The 15,918-nt window shown below is 24.9% G+C and overlaps 1 protein-coding gene across 4 annotated transcripts in view; it reads right to left on the bottom strand.

The window, feature by feature from the left end:
* LOC132921278 (sodium channel protein 60E-like) overlaps window positions 1-15,918 on the bottom strand; it is a 109,686-nt gene that overhangs the window by 19,618 nt on the left and 74,150 nt on the right. For all 4 annotated transcript variants that reach the window (XM_060984210.1, XM_060984211.1, XM_060984212.1 and 1 more), the window contains 2 exons: window positions 11,328-11,560; window positions 10,761-10,909 (listed from right to left, as the gene is read on the bottom strand). In XM_060984210.1, coding sequence (XP_060840193.1) covers window positions 10,761-10,909; window positions 11,328-11,560 — 382 coding nt within the window. The remainder of the gene's footprint in view (window positions 1-10,760; window positions 10,910-11,327; window positions 11,561-15,918) is intronic.

Here is a 15,918-nt window from a genome sequence, read left to right as displayed (position 1 = left end):
GTTCAGTAAATCGCCCTGTATAATATAAGATTTTTCACGTACGCGTTCGGGCGAATCGTCGTTGTCGCGCGGGACACGGACCAACAATATCGTTTTTCCATCTCGTCTCTCGTTGGGGACTCTGTACACGAACGGACACGTGTCACGTGACATTTCGCGTCATGAGTGTACAATGATATGTCGTACTTGTACATGGTATGCATATACAGGAAATATCTCGTGTCGTTGATAAGTAAATAACTTGTATGTAGTGATCTATTCGATGGCCAGTGAAGTATACGGTACATGCGATTTTCTAGTTTTGGGTTGGAATGTTTAAAGGGATGACATCGCCAACTATAATGAATGCGTTCTGTCGTAGACTATTATATTTAATGCCTTTAAACAGTCATATTTGTTTAGTCATACGTAAACATATTTTCAGAAATTATACTTAGATACGCGGAATAGAAATTACATTGAATAATTATAATTTAACAAATATTATTACTACAACATAAAATTTAAAATTAGATTTATCAATTTAAATCTATTTAATATTGATTCAAATCCAATTCAATATAAACAAGGAAATAATACGATGTAAATTATATACAAGACATTTGCATTATGCATTTATTAATAAAATATTTAAAATTCAACTTGTATACATTTATTGAGGGAAATGGCATTGGCAATGTACACATCATATATTATTATCACTTATTATATACTGTAACAAAAAATAAATTATATAAAACAACACTGTTAAATACATTTTGTAGCCTGTTTGTGTAGTGTATTCACGAGAAAAGAAATGAAACAAGAAATAACGACGAGTGAAGTCAAATTGTAAACGAAAACAATATTTTCCACATTATTAGCGAAAGGAAAATACATTTTTCAAATAATAGACACACGATCATACACCTACAACACTGAAAACAATCGACTGATATTTTGTAAATACCAATATCTTTATAAAAACCTATTTTATTTCAATAAGAAGTATATTTTTTAGTTATAGTTTTTGAATATTATTCATATGTTCCATTTTTAACGGCTTATTCATACTTTATCCAGCCTACTTCAACTTTAAATTCTGATTTTTTTTTTTTGTCCTTTTGGGATTTATTCCGAAACACTCCTCTTTACAAAATATATATACTCAATTGGTGACCGAAAACGCATATGTCGGTGAAATGACAAATATATATTGCGTACGCAAAGTCTAAAGACTTACGAATCGTTACACCGTCATTTGGTGGTCGGTATAGTGTTAATTTTTTTTTCAAAACGTTCGTTAGTCAAATTGTAGATGTCGGTTCATTGTAATTAACTGTCCACGACTGGCACAACCGTTCAGTTAAACTGATTATTAATGGTTTTCATTAAAATAACTGGACTAGGCGTTTGAGTGCGACGATTTATTGTTGGTTTCAAATTTAATGATAATAGGTACATTACCATGCAGCAAAACAAGATGGTGCCCAAACAGAACGAGGTTTTTTCATTATATGTTGGACGGCGCATTGTATAGGCAAAAGTGGTACAGTCCATTACTGCTGTCGAAGAATAAAACCTTAAAACATTCTTATGTTTAACGCAATATTGTATAAAATAATTTGAAAGTGTGTTTAAAACACTACTCAAATACATTTTTATAAAGTATTCAATGTTCTTTTCGAATACTGACTTAGTTGATGTATTTAAGTAAAACTCAAACACTTTTCACAAGTATTCAAAATACTTTATAAATAATATGTATATTGTACAAAAAAAAAAAATGGTCAATTTTGAATTACCTATATAACATTTTATGTTCTATTATTATTTTTTTTTTATATTATGTCATTAGTATGTTTTTCATGTTTCTATTATACAAATTGTGTTTAAGTGAATATCGCTCTGCTCTACAAATGTACATTAGATGTAGAGTGGGTAATTATTATAGGTCTATGAAATTTTGAATTTGATAATATATCATAGTATACAAAAAACGGTTCCGATTAGATATGGTCTTTAGAAAGTTATTTATTATTTTACTTTTAGTATTATAGTAAGTTGATATAATTTTTTCCGAAAATATTGCAATATTATTATATTAATAGTATTTAATTATTATAGTAAGATACTATTATATATACGTATATATATATATACCATATTATATCAACTTATAACTAACTAACATATTTAATAATATTTTTTTGTAAATATTGTAAAACAGTAAAAATAGATTCATATTTCATAGTATCTATAAATAGATAATATTTTAAAATAAATCAAAAATTATTATGATGGTATAGTAAAATTCATTATAATATAAAATACATACAAATTCTAGTTCCCACGAATAATTTTTTTCAATAAAATAATAAACATTGTTATTTGTTGTTTAAATGAGTAATTTAATTACAATTGGAACTTAAAAAGTTTATAAAAAATAATTGTCTTTATACATTTTTTAGATTATATAGTTTTAGTATGAAATACTTATTATTAAATTTTCAAAACTTAGACACAATAAGAAAAGTCTTTATGAAATTTTAACTACAAAATAGTTTGTAATTTTTTGTAATTTTGATGAATGTTGTCAAAATGTTAACTTCAAATGAATTTAAAAAAATGTTATGCCTATATATTTTTAATGATTGAATATAGGCATGAGAATAACTTTTGTGGAATCTTGTATTCAATTTTCAAGAATTTTGATAGGGCGAATAATTTTTTATTGATATTTCTAGAAAAAAATAACTAAAAATAATAAGTGTTATTTTGTAAATAGAAAACAACAATACAAACATTTGGTGAAAATTTAAAGTATCTACGGTTATTCATTTTCGTATTTTATAATAAAAAATACAAAATCAATTTTTCAGAAAATTGGATTTCCGTTCAAATTTCTTTTTTTCCTTAATTTTTTGTTTATTTTTTTCAATCATAAAAATGTAAGTACTATTAATTTCTAAGGTTGGCCTCTTTATGTACAAATTAGATTCAATTTTATATCTTAAACCACCCCCGTTTTTGAAAATCAAAGCATTTTAACGACAATTTATCGTGTACTTATGTCTCATACACAGAAAAATAAAACTCATCATGTAAAATCAATACATTTATTGCTTAGCTCAGAATCTAAAATACAGTAAAATTATACAAGACTAATATTGTGTTCAACTTAACTTCAATTTATGTACTTAAAATATTAAAACAGCTATTTGATATCAATAAATATTTTTAAATACTTTCACTCCAATACCTTACAACACTAATTTATAATCTTTGGTTTTAGTTTAAATGTTTTTCTGTTAAAATATTTTCATGTAAAAGTTTTTACTATTTAAATAATCTTAAGAAAATGGTTGCAAGAAATCAATTTTTGATTGATAATTCGTTTTTCAAGTAATCAATAATAGTTGGCGAATAGCTTATGTTATAAATATACTTGATCACCACTTTGTTGGAATTTATTAATTTTTGTTTCCTATACAGTGTGTGGTTTTTAGTGTTATGTCTCAAAAATACAGTAAATAGTGGATTTTTCGATAAGTCTAAGTAAAATTAGCATTCACTAGTCCTGATGGGTTGATTTTTAAATATTGGCTCAAATAGCTGATTACTATAATTTATTAGGCATACGGAGTACAATATTGTTGTGTGAAATTTAATTAAAACCGTCAATAATATATTAATGCGCTGACCTCTGAGTAGTCATAGATAGTTAAGTAATGAAATAAAATCAAAGACTCGAGGAGCCTAGAGGAATTTAAAAAATTAACTTTACTCTATATTTACACGTATAAGCGTATAACATATTTTGAAATGAGTCGATTTGCGTGTACGTAAACTAGAGAATCGTAAGTATATTTACATAAAATAATATTCATTCAATTGAATAGAGATACTGTATAGTTTTTTACTCTATCGAAATACATATTCGTTCCACGACAATTAAGCATGAATAAACGGAACCCACGATATATCCCGTATGTGAAGGAACTCTCGATTCTCCGTGAGGGTGTAAACCACTCAAAAAGTTTGTTGAAACATCATCGGGCGTCGGTCTCATCACCGTGCACACACGACGATATAATAATAATGTGGTCGGCCTTCTATTTCGTGTATAACATTATGTGAAATAAAACTGCAGACGACGGAAGAGGAAAAAGAGACAGAGAGACAGAGAGAGAGAGAGAGAGAGAGAGAGTGAGTTGTGAGAGAGCTGGTTGGCGTGGGGGGAGGGAGACGAACACTTTCGGTTTGCCATTACACACCAAAAGAGCGCCAACGACCCATTCGGAGCGGCAGTTTTTTTTACACCCTTCTTTTACTCCTTCATTTTCGCGTTATCGACTCTTGTCGTGCGATTCCATCGCGAATGGAATTCGTTCTGATTTATGATGTCAAAAAACGCGTTGCACACACAGTGAACACCACCGCCACCGCTGCCACTATCGCATACTGTAGATTAACCTACATTCGATAAATGTTTAACCGCAACTGCTTTTCGAGTGTATAATATATATTACGCATATATGTAGGTACATTGTATAATGATATGTATAATATACGTTTGCCTGTGGCGTGTTTAAGAGGAGGGCTATCGCCTACGCCCATCGACCGTGTTAAAAGTTTAAATATATATAAATATTAATATTATAACGAATCACGCGGCTTTGAAATTGGTAGATTTAATAGACACCTATTATGTTAAATTTATGTCATGATGCTCGATGTATACGATAAAAAAGATATGTATATATATAAAAATATGAAACATTATGACTGTAACGATAATGACCATATTGGACTAAGTATACATATTAAAATTTACTATGGCTAAAAACAAACGATATTGGGTGTTCGGAATCGCTTGACTGCATATTATACTACGTATAAGACCATGTTGTTTTATTATTTTAGACTTGAAAACATTGCAATGATGAATTCAAGACTGTAAACATTGTTATCTTGGTGTGACAAGATTTGGTGTTTGAAAATAAATATTATTTCACATATTTCAATTTATTTAATAATATTCCAAGGGTAATGAAAAAGCAAGCCGTATACGAATTAAATAAAATAAAAATAAAAGTAAGTAAAATTAAATAAGTATGTAATATCAATTAAAAATATTGTAATTTAATTTTTTTGTGTTAGTGAGTTTATCGTATGAGCATTATTAATCTTTATTTATCCATTTGTTAGTGTTTGTTTTAGTTTAACTTGTTAGTTCATATTATATATAATATAACTAAACATGTTTATCAAGTATTTATAGTGAATTATATACATATAAAAAATATAATCTCCATTCCTTTACATTCTGAGGTAGTTATGCTGCTAAAATATTAAACATAGGCGTCAGGCACATAGTTTCGTGCAGCGTTTGTATTGCGTGCTCGCGCATTGTATTTAATAATGTCTCAGTAGAGCTAATATTGTGATATTATGTCGAGATTAGTCGACAAATAAAGAAATATTGATATTAAATCGAACCTGCCGTCTAGTAAACTGTTACACGCATCTAAGTCTTAATAAATATGAATACGCATTTGTTTAATTTGTATTACTGTGAAGAGATATTATATAATATAGTATGATAATATGCCAGTTCGGTCGGTTTGAATTAACACTAACTCGATCCATAGATCTGGTCTGCTAAACTTAACAGGACATTATTTCTATGCGTGAATCCCTTGTCATAAACGAGTTTCCACACTACAAACGGTTTTTTTCTCCGATCCTTTTCGTTCACGCCACTCTTCTTTCTTTACCCGTCGGATTCACGTCCTTTGCCTAACTCCGCCACACAACCACACGAGTTTTACCCACCATTATAAGTGTCTTGTTTAAATGCAAATACGTTCTATCCCGTTTGCGACCCGTCCAAAATATCCAATTGTTATGTATACCCCGTTACACACACGAGCAAGTAATTTCTGTGTCATTTGCTGACACTGATAATTCTTATACATAATATGTATTATGTTATCATCAGAAAATACCACGTGAATTGGTTTTTTTTTTATATACCCCTCAACGCTGTTTGTAACATTTATATCTACGTCGCGCTTTCATTCTTCGCGTGTACTTTTTAATATTGCATATCCAACAATTCACTGTGCAGGAAGAAAAATGTATACCTATACATTTGATAAAAAACAAAAAAACTTTATTGGAATTTAAATTATTTAACTCGCTTGCATTATCGCGTTTTTATGCTATTTTTTGAGTTTAATCATATATACAAGTTTAGACTAAAACATTTTTATTGTGTATTTGCGTCTGTTAATATGTAAATTGGAAACCGTTTTTTAAGCGGAATGGAAGACTTTAGTTTTAAAATTTCAAATGAAATCATATATTTAGGTATTATCATCACAAAAAATAAGATAGACTGAGCAATTAATTGCACAAATTACATGTATTTTAAATTGTATAAAACACGAATACAGTAATTTTAAAATTCTCGACAAACTCTAACACAAATTATAATAATATTATAGGTAGGCCAATCTGATTTTTTTATTTTAAATTTAAAATTTAAAAATGAAATAATAAATAATATATAACGGCAATTAAAAAAAATAATCAAATTTTCTAACACAACCGTAACGTATAAAACAAACGATTATTTAATTACTAATATTTTATAAAATTGTAAATTGTAAATTTTATTTTTAGTCATTCAGATTTTAAAAATGTTATTAAATTGTATTTGGTCAATTTATATATTCTGATTTCTAATAACGCAACATATGAAATGGCAAGTATTGACTGAATACACAAAGCTATTTCAGCAGCAAATCCCTTAGGAACCAAAACCAGTATTGATATAAAAGTTTTGAATTTGAAGAATAATATATATAATATGTAGGTACAATAATAATAACTCTGATGAAATTCATCCATTAAATTAAATTTAAATTTTTATATTATGTAATAGTTTTGAAAATAATGTTGATTTTTACCTAATATTATAGAAACTACTTTTTTTTAGTTAGTTTATTGGTTCAAAAATATCACCAAAGGTTTAATGAAATACATTTTTCATAATTTATTATGATTATTATTATGATGATAAATTGATTTGGAAACGGTTGAGATTGTAAAATGAAATTTATATATATTTATATTGTTAAAACATGAAATGAGACTATGTGAAATAGCAATTAAATTACTTAAGGTAAAATAAAATATGATATTATAAAATTAAACAAAAGGCGTTGAAGGGGTTTTGTAAAAAAAAATGACTAATGATCTTTAAAAAGTTGCTTACACCGTACACTGCTTGGTATCCTATAAACAATTACTGTTGTTGATTAATTGTTAGTAGAACGTTATATTCTATATACATTAACCTCTACAAATTTATAAAGAATTCAGGTAAAGAAATATTTAAATTATAAAATCACAGACAAAATAAACAAAAACAAATATCGTTGAAAGCTTTTTAAGATTGCTCTACTTTCATTAAAATAATCGATAACTAATGCTTCCGTTAATAAAAATACACAGTTTTAATTTAAATAATCCATATAAAATAATTTAATTTAATTGATAGTTTTAATATATTAAATTGTAATTTATATTTAAAATTTTAATTGTCTTAATAGTGTAAGTTAAAAATTATTAATTCATTATATTTTATAAAGGCTAATTACTCTGGTTTTTTATGCTCCAAACTTTTCTAGTATGTTTCTTTAAAAAGTAAAAATATCTATTGCATATATCATAATATATTGAAGTAGATATAAGTGGCATGTTACTAAGAATACAAAGGTTGATGTAGTTAACTTTTATAGTTTTGCTTAGATAATTTACTTGTTTATAAAATATAAAACATAAAAAATACAGTATAAATATGATGGGGGTAATATTAGAATCATAAATTATATTTTTTCATTTACGTTTTTAGAACGTATATAGTTTAGATGAAATGTTACATATTTATACGGTTTCAAGTTATATAAGTACATGTGAAATGACAGTAAATGTAAACATATTATTATTTAGTAAAAAATAATAACAATTTTAGGAATTTAAATTAACATTTAAAAATACATTAACGTTATTTGATAAGATTTATTAATCAATTCAAAAACAAATACATTTTATAATTTTCATTTATACGTATTGAAAGATCAAGTCAAGAGTAGGTACTCCAAGCAATATATTCTATAAAGTTAAAGATACATTTAAAATAATAATGCACTAAAGTTTTTCAATTTAAATGTGTCTTATATATACATTATACGTGTATATACAATTGGATCCGACGTATCTCATTAAAATTTAATAGATATTTTAAGCTACCATTTAATTTATAAATAATTAAAAAAAAGAGAATATAATTTCAGTTTATCGTAGCTTTTAAAAACAACAATTTTAAATGAATTACTTTTAATTGTTATATTCGTTGAATAATTACATGTTAAAAGAAAAGCTAAAAATATAATCAAAAGTCGATGTTAATTGAGTTAAAATTATATACATATAATAGTTATTTTAAAATACTATTATTATTATCATCAGAATTTCGTTTCATTTATTTTGATATAGTGTTTTCAAAATAATTACAATTCAATTAATATTGACTCAATGTCAATAAATACGTTGATATTATATTGAAAACGACATGAAATCAAAAAATGAATTTATACATTTTGACATGACATTTTAGAATCCAACAACAAACTTGAGTAATGCCATGTGCATAGTTAAGTTTATATTTAATAACTGATTGTATTGTACGATAAAATCTTATTTACCTGCCTACTGTTATCAGAGTAAAGATGAATCATGATTTGAACAACATGTAAAATTATCATATTTGTTGAATTATACATAATATAACATATAAATTCTTGTAAAACGTTATATTATACTACGCATGTCAATAAGACGTGTTATCATTATTATTCATCAAGAATTCAGGCAATAAAGCAAAACCCGCTAAGGAATTCTTACAGTTAACACCTCCTGGTCGAAGCCACATGGAAACTAGAAAAAAATCTAGGAATGCCTGACAATTTCTTTGAAGTCCAATTGAAGGCAACATTGACAAAATCATCTCATTCCTCAAACATATTGATATGTATAATTCAACATAAAAAAAACCATTTTATACTTTAATGTTGTAAGCTAATAACCCTAGTTGTTGAAGTTGTACCAAAATAAAAAAAGCAAAACTTCGTTTTTAGTCAACACACATAGTATACGTATTATACTAAAAATTGTGCATTTAATAAATTCTATTAAGCCTAATATAAAATATCTAGTCTACTGACAATACATATTTGTTGGGTGTATTCTGTCATTGAAATAGGCATATACCAACGAACATGTTTTTTTTTCACATAAAAAAATTTAATCAAAGTTTCTAGAGATTTTAAAATATTTGAAACTACCAATTTTATACTATATTAAATTAATAATAGAACAACTGTGCTTGCTGGTTTCTATCAATCTGTTACAACGAATTTATTTTTTAGTTATTCTGACCTACAGAGTCTTTCCACTAGCATACGTTATATTCCATCTGTATGCACTGGATACTCTAAATTGGACACAGCCCACATGATCCCCAAGGAGTAATTGATCTTCAGGCTCATTTCACCATTTACCTTCTGTAGTGTTATGAATTTATTCATTTTTTTTTTCATAACATTTTGAATTATATGGACTTGGATTGAGTCGTAAATGCCACGAAACTCAATTTACATAATGTCGTCTTTCTTTTTGTAAAGTATACTACGTCACGACAAGATTTTGTATAAAACTACGTTTTTGAATATATTTATCTATACTATCAAATATACGGAATGGTACGGTTAGTTTTTTTATTTGATTTTAACGAAAACGTAATAATAAAATAATTTTATATTTTAGAGCGATAATACTAGATTAGTGTATCGTATATTCGTATCATTCAACGAACAATGATATGGTGAGTATATTTTTTGCTGATATAAAATTGAAATTATTTATATTTTTTTATGTTTGGACGTATAGTAATAGAATTTTTCATAATCCCGCCAAAGAATATTAAAATCCTTTTTTTAAAATGGAAACAATTGCATCTGATTATATTTTGAATTGTGTTTTCTCATTATAGATTTTAGTTTTATTTTAGACATCATTAATATTCAGAAAGGTGTGTAATAAAGTTAACAGTTAGTTAATGTACACTAACTACAAACATGTTAGCGAGAGTGTGTAAGTTATTAGCTTGAACAATTTTCATGACGGTGGTTTTAGATTACTTACAAAAAATATAAAGCAGTTTCAAAATGTTGTTGTATTTTAGAAAACAGTTTTTAGAGTTTAAAAAATATTATTAGAGTTTCAAGAGTGTAGTGTACTTTAAATTACAAATTGGACAAGATTTCAACATTTTTAATGTTTTGTACGAAAAAATAAATCGCATAAAGGAATCAAATAAGCTGTACAAGTGCCATCAGTTTATTATTTATCGATTTTTATTAACGTAAAATAAAGTGATGAATAGATGAACGATTGTCGATTACAATAAAATATTTATAATATTAAAAAAATAATCATGTTACTCCATTCAATAATAAAAGAGTATAAACCACGTTTACATTATAGTTTTTATATAATACAACGTGATTATAATATTATTTATTTGGTAATATTATTTTTCGTAAAATATATATTTTTACAAAATCTTAATAATTTGTGTAACACGAATGTATTTATAAATAACACATATTAAGGTCTACATTTTTTCTTAAATAATAAAAATAACTAACCTGTGTCAGTAGAATCTTCCGTCATGGCACGCTGAATTCGGCGATCAGTCTTTTCTTGTTGATCTAAGTATCCGGCATTTAGTACTAATGACGTCCCATCGTTCTGATCAGTTTCTATACGATCGTTGGTAATTTCTATGTCATATTCACTAGAAATTATACTTATTTATAACACAGTAGTTACGAACACTACAATGCAATTATTTTTTTAATTATTGCGTCAAAAATAATGGAATTAAACAATGTTAGTTATATTTTTAAACATTAGCGAATTTTGAATATTTTTTGTTTATTATTAAATAAAAGATTAATGATGATTTATTGGGAATATCTCTATTTAAAATTTTTAAATACCAATTTTCTAATTCTTTAAATAAAAATAAATATTAAATTAATGGTTATGAGTATTAATAATATTTTTCATAAAAACACTAAACATAAACATTTTGGTTATCAACATATGGATACTATTTTATTATCTAAAACTAATAATAATATTATGTTTGTATGCTCTAAAGCAGACTTATTTCTAAAATCTATGTACATAATTTCGTTTAGAAATCTTACCAATTCTCTTGTCGCTCGCATATTTCATCATCCGACATATTAACCATTTCTGTTTTTAATTTCTTCTTTTCATTTTTTATTCGCATTAGTTGCTTAACTGTATTTTCCAGTTTAAAATTTACAGAAGTATCACAACTAGTTGTCTCTGTTCGCGATTGTCGACGCTTACGTTTCCTGATAATTGAACGAATCCGTTGAAAACTTCGTTCCAGTTTGGAGCCATCGCCAACTTCCTGTAAGATATATTAATATTATATTAATGTCCTAGTCCTAAATTGCAGCACAATGACAATAATTCAGACATTCTGCAATAACTTAAAATGTATTATTCGTTTCAGTTCGTCCGTTATAAAACATTATCATAAGTTTAAAATTAAAATAAATTGTTGTGAATGTTTTTATGTATCATCATATTATATTTATTAATATTTTCAAGTATAGATTTTTAAACATTAATATATCATATTTATATATAAATGAAATACACATTATAAAGCTGAGTAATAACATTATTACTTGATTTGTATTATGTACGTTGATTAATATTATTATATAAAATATATTTTTCCTCCACGCGATAAGCAATGTATATTATTTTATTTATTACGTATTTATAAATTATAGTATGAATATTTTATTGCCTATATTATAAACTTTAATCTAAATTGTTTATAACTATATTATATGTAAAGTTAAAAAACCTTTATATGTGTTTTATCAGTATATTGTTTTATAAGTGATTGAAGTTTAAATTATATTGAGTAATTTCTACGAATTACTTCGGAATAAATATTTTTCTTAAAATACATCATCTAATAATATTTATAGTTTTGTGATCAAATGTAAGAGGATTTAATTTTAAAATTAACCTAACCTTATCATATACAATTACATTGCTTTGTTCAATTAATTATGAAAATCTTTAATCACAATAATTGGTTTTTACAAGTATTTTATATTTTAAAACACAGGGGAAGTTAATCTATATTATAGTAGGCATAGAGTGTACTTTGTCATTTAGTAAGTCACTGCAATGAATATATTCGATTTGAATTCAAATATTTATAATAACAAACGGAAAACGATTCTGAGACAATAATATTTCAAATGGTATTTTTATGATTTATTTATAATATTATTAGTAATTTATGTAGAATTAGTTATTAGGCATTGCATTTATTTTTCGTAAGAACTTACAAGTCGACGAAAACGACTTACTAAAAGCAGCTAATATGAAAAGGTTTTTGGTATAAATAGCTTAAATTAGTGTATTTTGAAAATTTTACTGTGTTTAGAAAACAAAAGTACCTATAAATACGCAGGAAATTCATGTTTCTACAATTAATATTTTTCGAATCTTAATTAAAATCGTTATTTTAAAATTTATAAAAATTAAAAATTAAACTCAAAATATCTAAAACAATATAGCGCAATTGGATTTTAAATATTTTTAAATTTCTATAAAAAATATCTTGTATTGAATTTAAACATTTTTCGATTCAGAAAATAAATGTTATGAACATAAATCAAAAAAAAGTTGGAATTTTCAAATGTTTATGTATAATTCATTACCTGCCAAAGTATTTTGTTTAATAATATCTTGTCCATAATACAATGAGAACTAGTGATCAATTAATATACCTATAGTTATTATTTTACAAAAATAAAATAAAATCTTTTTTCAAAATATTGGAATACACATAATTCCACCAATTATTTTTAAATCGACATAGGCGCTATTTATATTATGATAATTAATACAATATTATAGGTTCACATTTTTATTTTATTTATATAGCTAATAGCTATTATACTTATTATACTATAATATAGTTTGATCTGAAATAAAAACTTTCAATGTTTCTGGTTTTATAATAATATAAAACCATTGCTGGTTGTTGAATAGACTAACGTAAAGCACGATTTGTGGTCTGACATTTGTTATAAAATGATCTTCTTACTTTTTTTTTAGTGTTTTCATATTATTTTTAAAAGTACTGGGAATAGATATTCCCACACAATACCTATTCCCAATACATTCATCGGTATGATTCGAATATAAAATGTGTTATAACACTTTGTAATAAACCTGTGAACTCAATTTAGAATTGTTTTTCGAATGAGATGATTTATCATTGTTTTCACATTTATAATAATAGTTTATCTTTATTTTGCGCTGAGTTCAGCATCAGATATTTAAAAAATAAAAATATAAATATAAAAAGCATTATATAGTGTTTTTCATAACTATTATACATTCTTCAGTTTATTCGATTTTTTGAATGATAAAAAATATTCAAAATAGACAAATTGGTTTAGAAATCAAAGTGTATTGTACGATATTCGGAATGTTATGAATTTTCACATAAACTACATCTATATAATATTTTTAAAAATGTTAAATTGATCTTAGTTTTTTAAATTCTTATTTATAAGACAGTCCATAATATTTTGTAAATAGTTGCGAATTCCTGTGAAAAATTTTAACATTTTTACAGAATTAAAAAAGTTTTGAATCCAAAGATTTTGCCATGTTTGTTAGAAAACCAACTTTCCAGAAGAAGTTATTCTACTTAAACTTAAAACGCGAACTTATATGAAACAATAAAAAATATTCAACATACATTTCAGTCTAAGGGATTATAGAATACAGTAAATGGGGATATCATTCGTTTAGTATTTTTTTTTATTACAGAGTTTTTGTGGAACACCTTAAAAACAGATGAGATAGATATACGCTTTTAAAAATGCTCAGAAGTGTGCTATGCAAATTCGTTCTTGGATTAATATAATTAAATTATTGTATTTTAAAAATATTTTACTTATTTTTTAGCGTTATTGAATATTAAATAAAAAAACAAATGATTATTACATAATTATGTTATATTTTATAAAGATTTTACAATTATTTACATTAACAAAAATATATGTTCATTGCAATACAATGTGTTTGTGTAACGATTGTACAAATGCTTTATCTTCTTACCAATAAATATTAAGCCCATTGAACTTTATTTTCAGTTTAGATATTTTTCAAAAATATTAAAATTACTTTTATTATTTATTTAAATAATTTCAAAAACAAAAAACATTTTGACCATAACGTAGAATAAAAGTATAAAATATTATTTTATATTAAAAAGTTTGTTAAGTTAATAATGTTATAATATTATAGGAACTGTATTTTTCTCTAAAACATATATAATATATATATACCCAAATCTTAATTTTTCATGGCTGTAAATAATTTTTACTATGTTCTTTATCGGAGATTTTTTTTAAGATGACGTTTTTATATTATTAGTTATTCATATTTTAATGAATAAAAATATGTGGATAAAATGATAAAATATAATATATTACTATAATATTTTATGTTATATAATCAATTAATTGTTTAATTATTGATACTAAAAGTTATGAAATTTGAATATTTGTCAAATACATAATTTGAATTTGTATTTTATGAATTTATCATTCAAAATGTTGATAAAAATATTTTTTAATTGTTATATTCACTATTTGAAGTTGGTGATTTGATTTCCATTAAAAACAAATATTTAATAAAATGTATTATAAATTAAGAAATAACCAAACTTAATACAAAATGTATTTTTTTCTTATTGTTAAAGTTAGTGAATATCAATCTGTATTTAATTATTTTTGTATAATAAACGCTAATGATATATTACATAACATTATATATAGTGTACTTTGACATGCGTGATTTAATTAAAGAAGTCACTAAGTAGTGACGCTTTTAGCCTGAACCTAATATAAATAATCAAAATAATTATAATAATTATACCCTTAAATTTTTTTTGCTATTTTACATGTTAATTAATTTATTATGTAACAAACAGTACACAATATTAATTTATCTAAGTTGTTTTTTTTTTATATATTTCTGCGGTTGAGTATATTGTTTTTTCGCTTAACGGTATTATAGTGACATGTTTATTTATGTGAGCATACATTTTAAGGGTAAAGACATGTTGCTTTTTATAATGGTTAGTCATGTACAACAAATTTCCGTTAAATGCTACTCATCTGGCCCATTATAGAAATAATAATTTTTATGTGATATCTTTGAACTTAAATAATCCATGTTTTATACTTGAGCATGATATATTTAGGATAATTACTTTTATCCAAATAAATAAATCTAAAATTAAAAAAAACATTTTCTACGGAATTTAATACTATAAACATTAAAATGTTTTATTAATAAACTGGGAGGTCTATGCCCGCTACTTCCTTTCCCTTACCAACCCCCTAAACGGTCAAGACTCCCAGTTATTCCCATAACCATTTCATATTGGAAATTAATAACTGTACTTAACTTTAAATTTTTAAAAATAAAAACGAAACTTTTTTAAATAATAGAGTTTTAAGTAGTTATTTAATTAACAATAATAGTAATAATAATTTAATTATTTTTTGGTCCCTTTGGAAATCACATCACGTAGAAGGTGTAAATAATTTTTTAATATAATAAAAAGTACTATAATACTTTTATTTTTCAATAGCTTACGTATGAAATTTTTTTAAATTTAAATTTAAATAAAATATGTTGTGAGTGCATTATTAT

This window comes from Rhopalosiphum padi, chromosome 2 (genome assembly GCF_020882245.1).
Source record: "Rhopalosiphum padi isolate XX-2018 chromosome 2, ASM2088224v1, whole genome shotgun sequence".
NCBI lineage: Eukaryota > Metazoa > Arthropoda > Insecta > Hemiptera > Aphididae > Rhopalosiphum > Rhopalosiphum padi.
The sequence above is the reverse complement of the archived record's forward strand: the minus strand, read 5'-3'. Positions and strand labels throughout refer to the sequence as shown.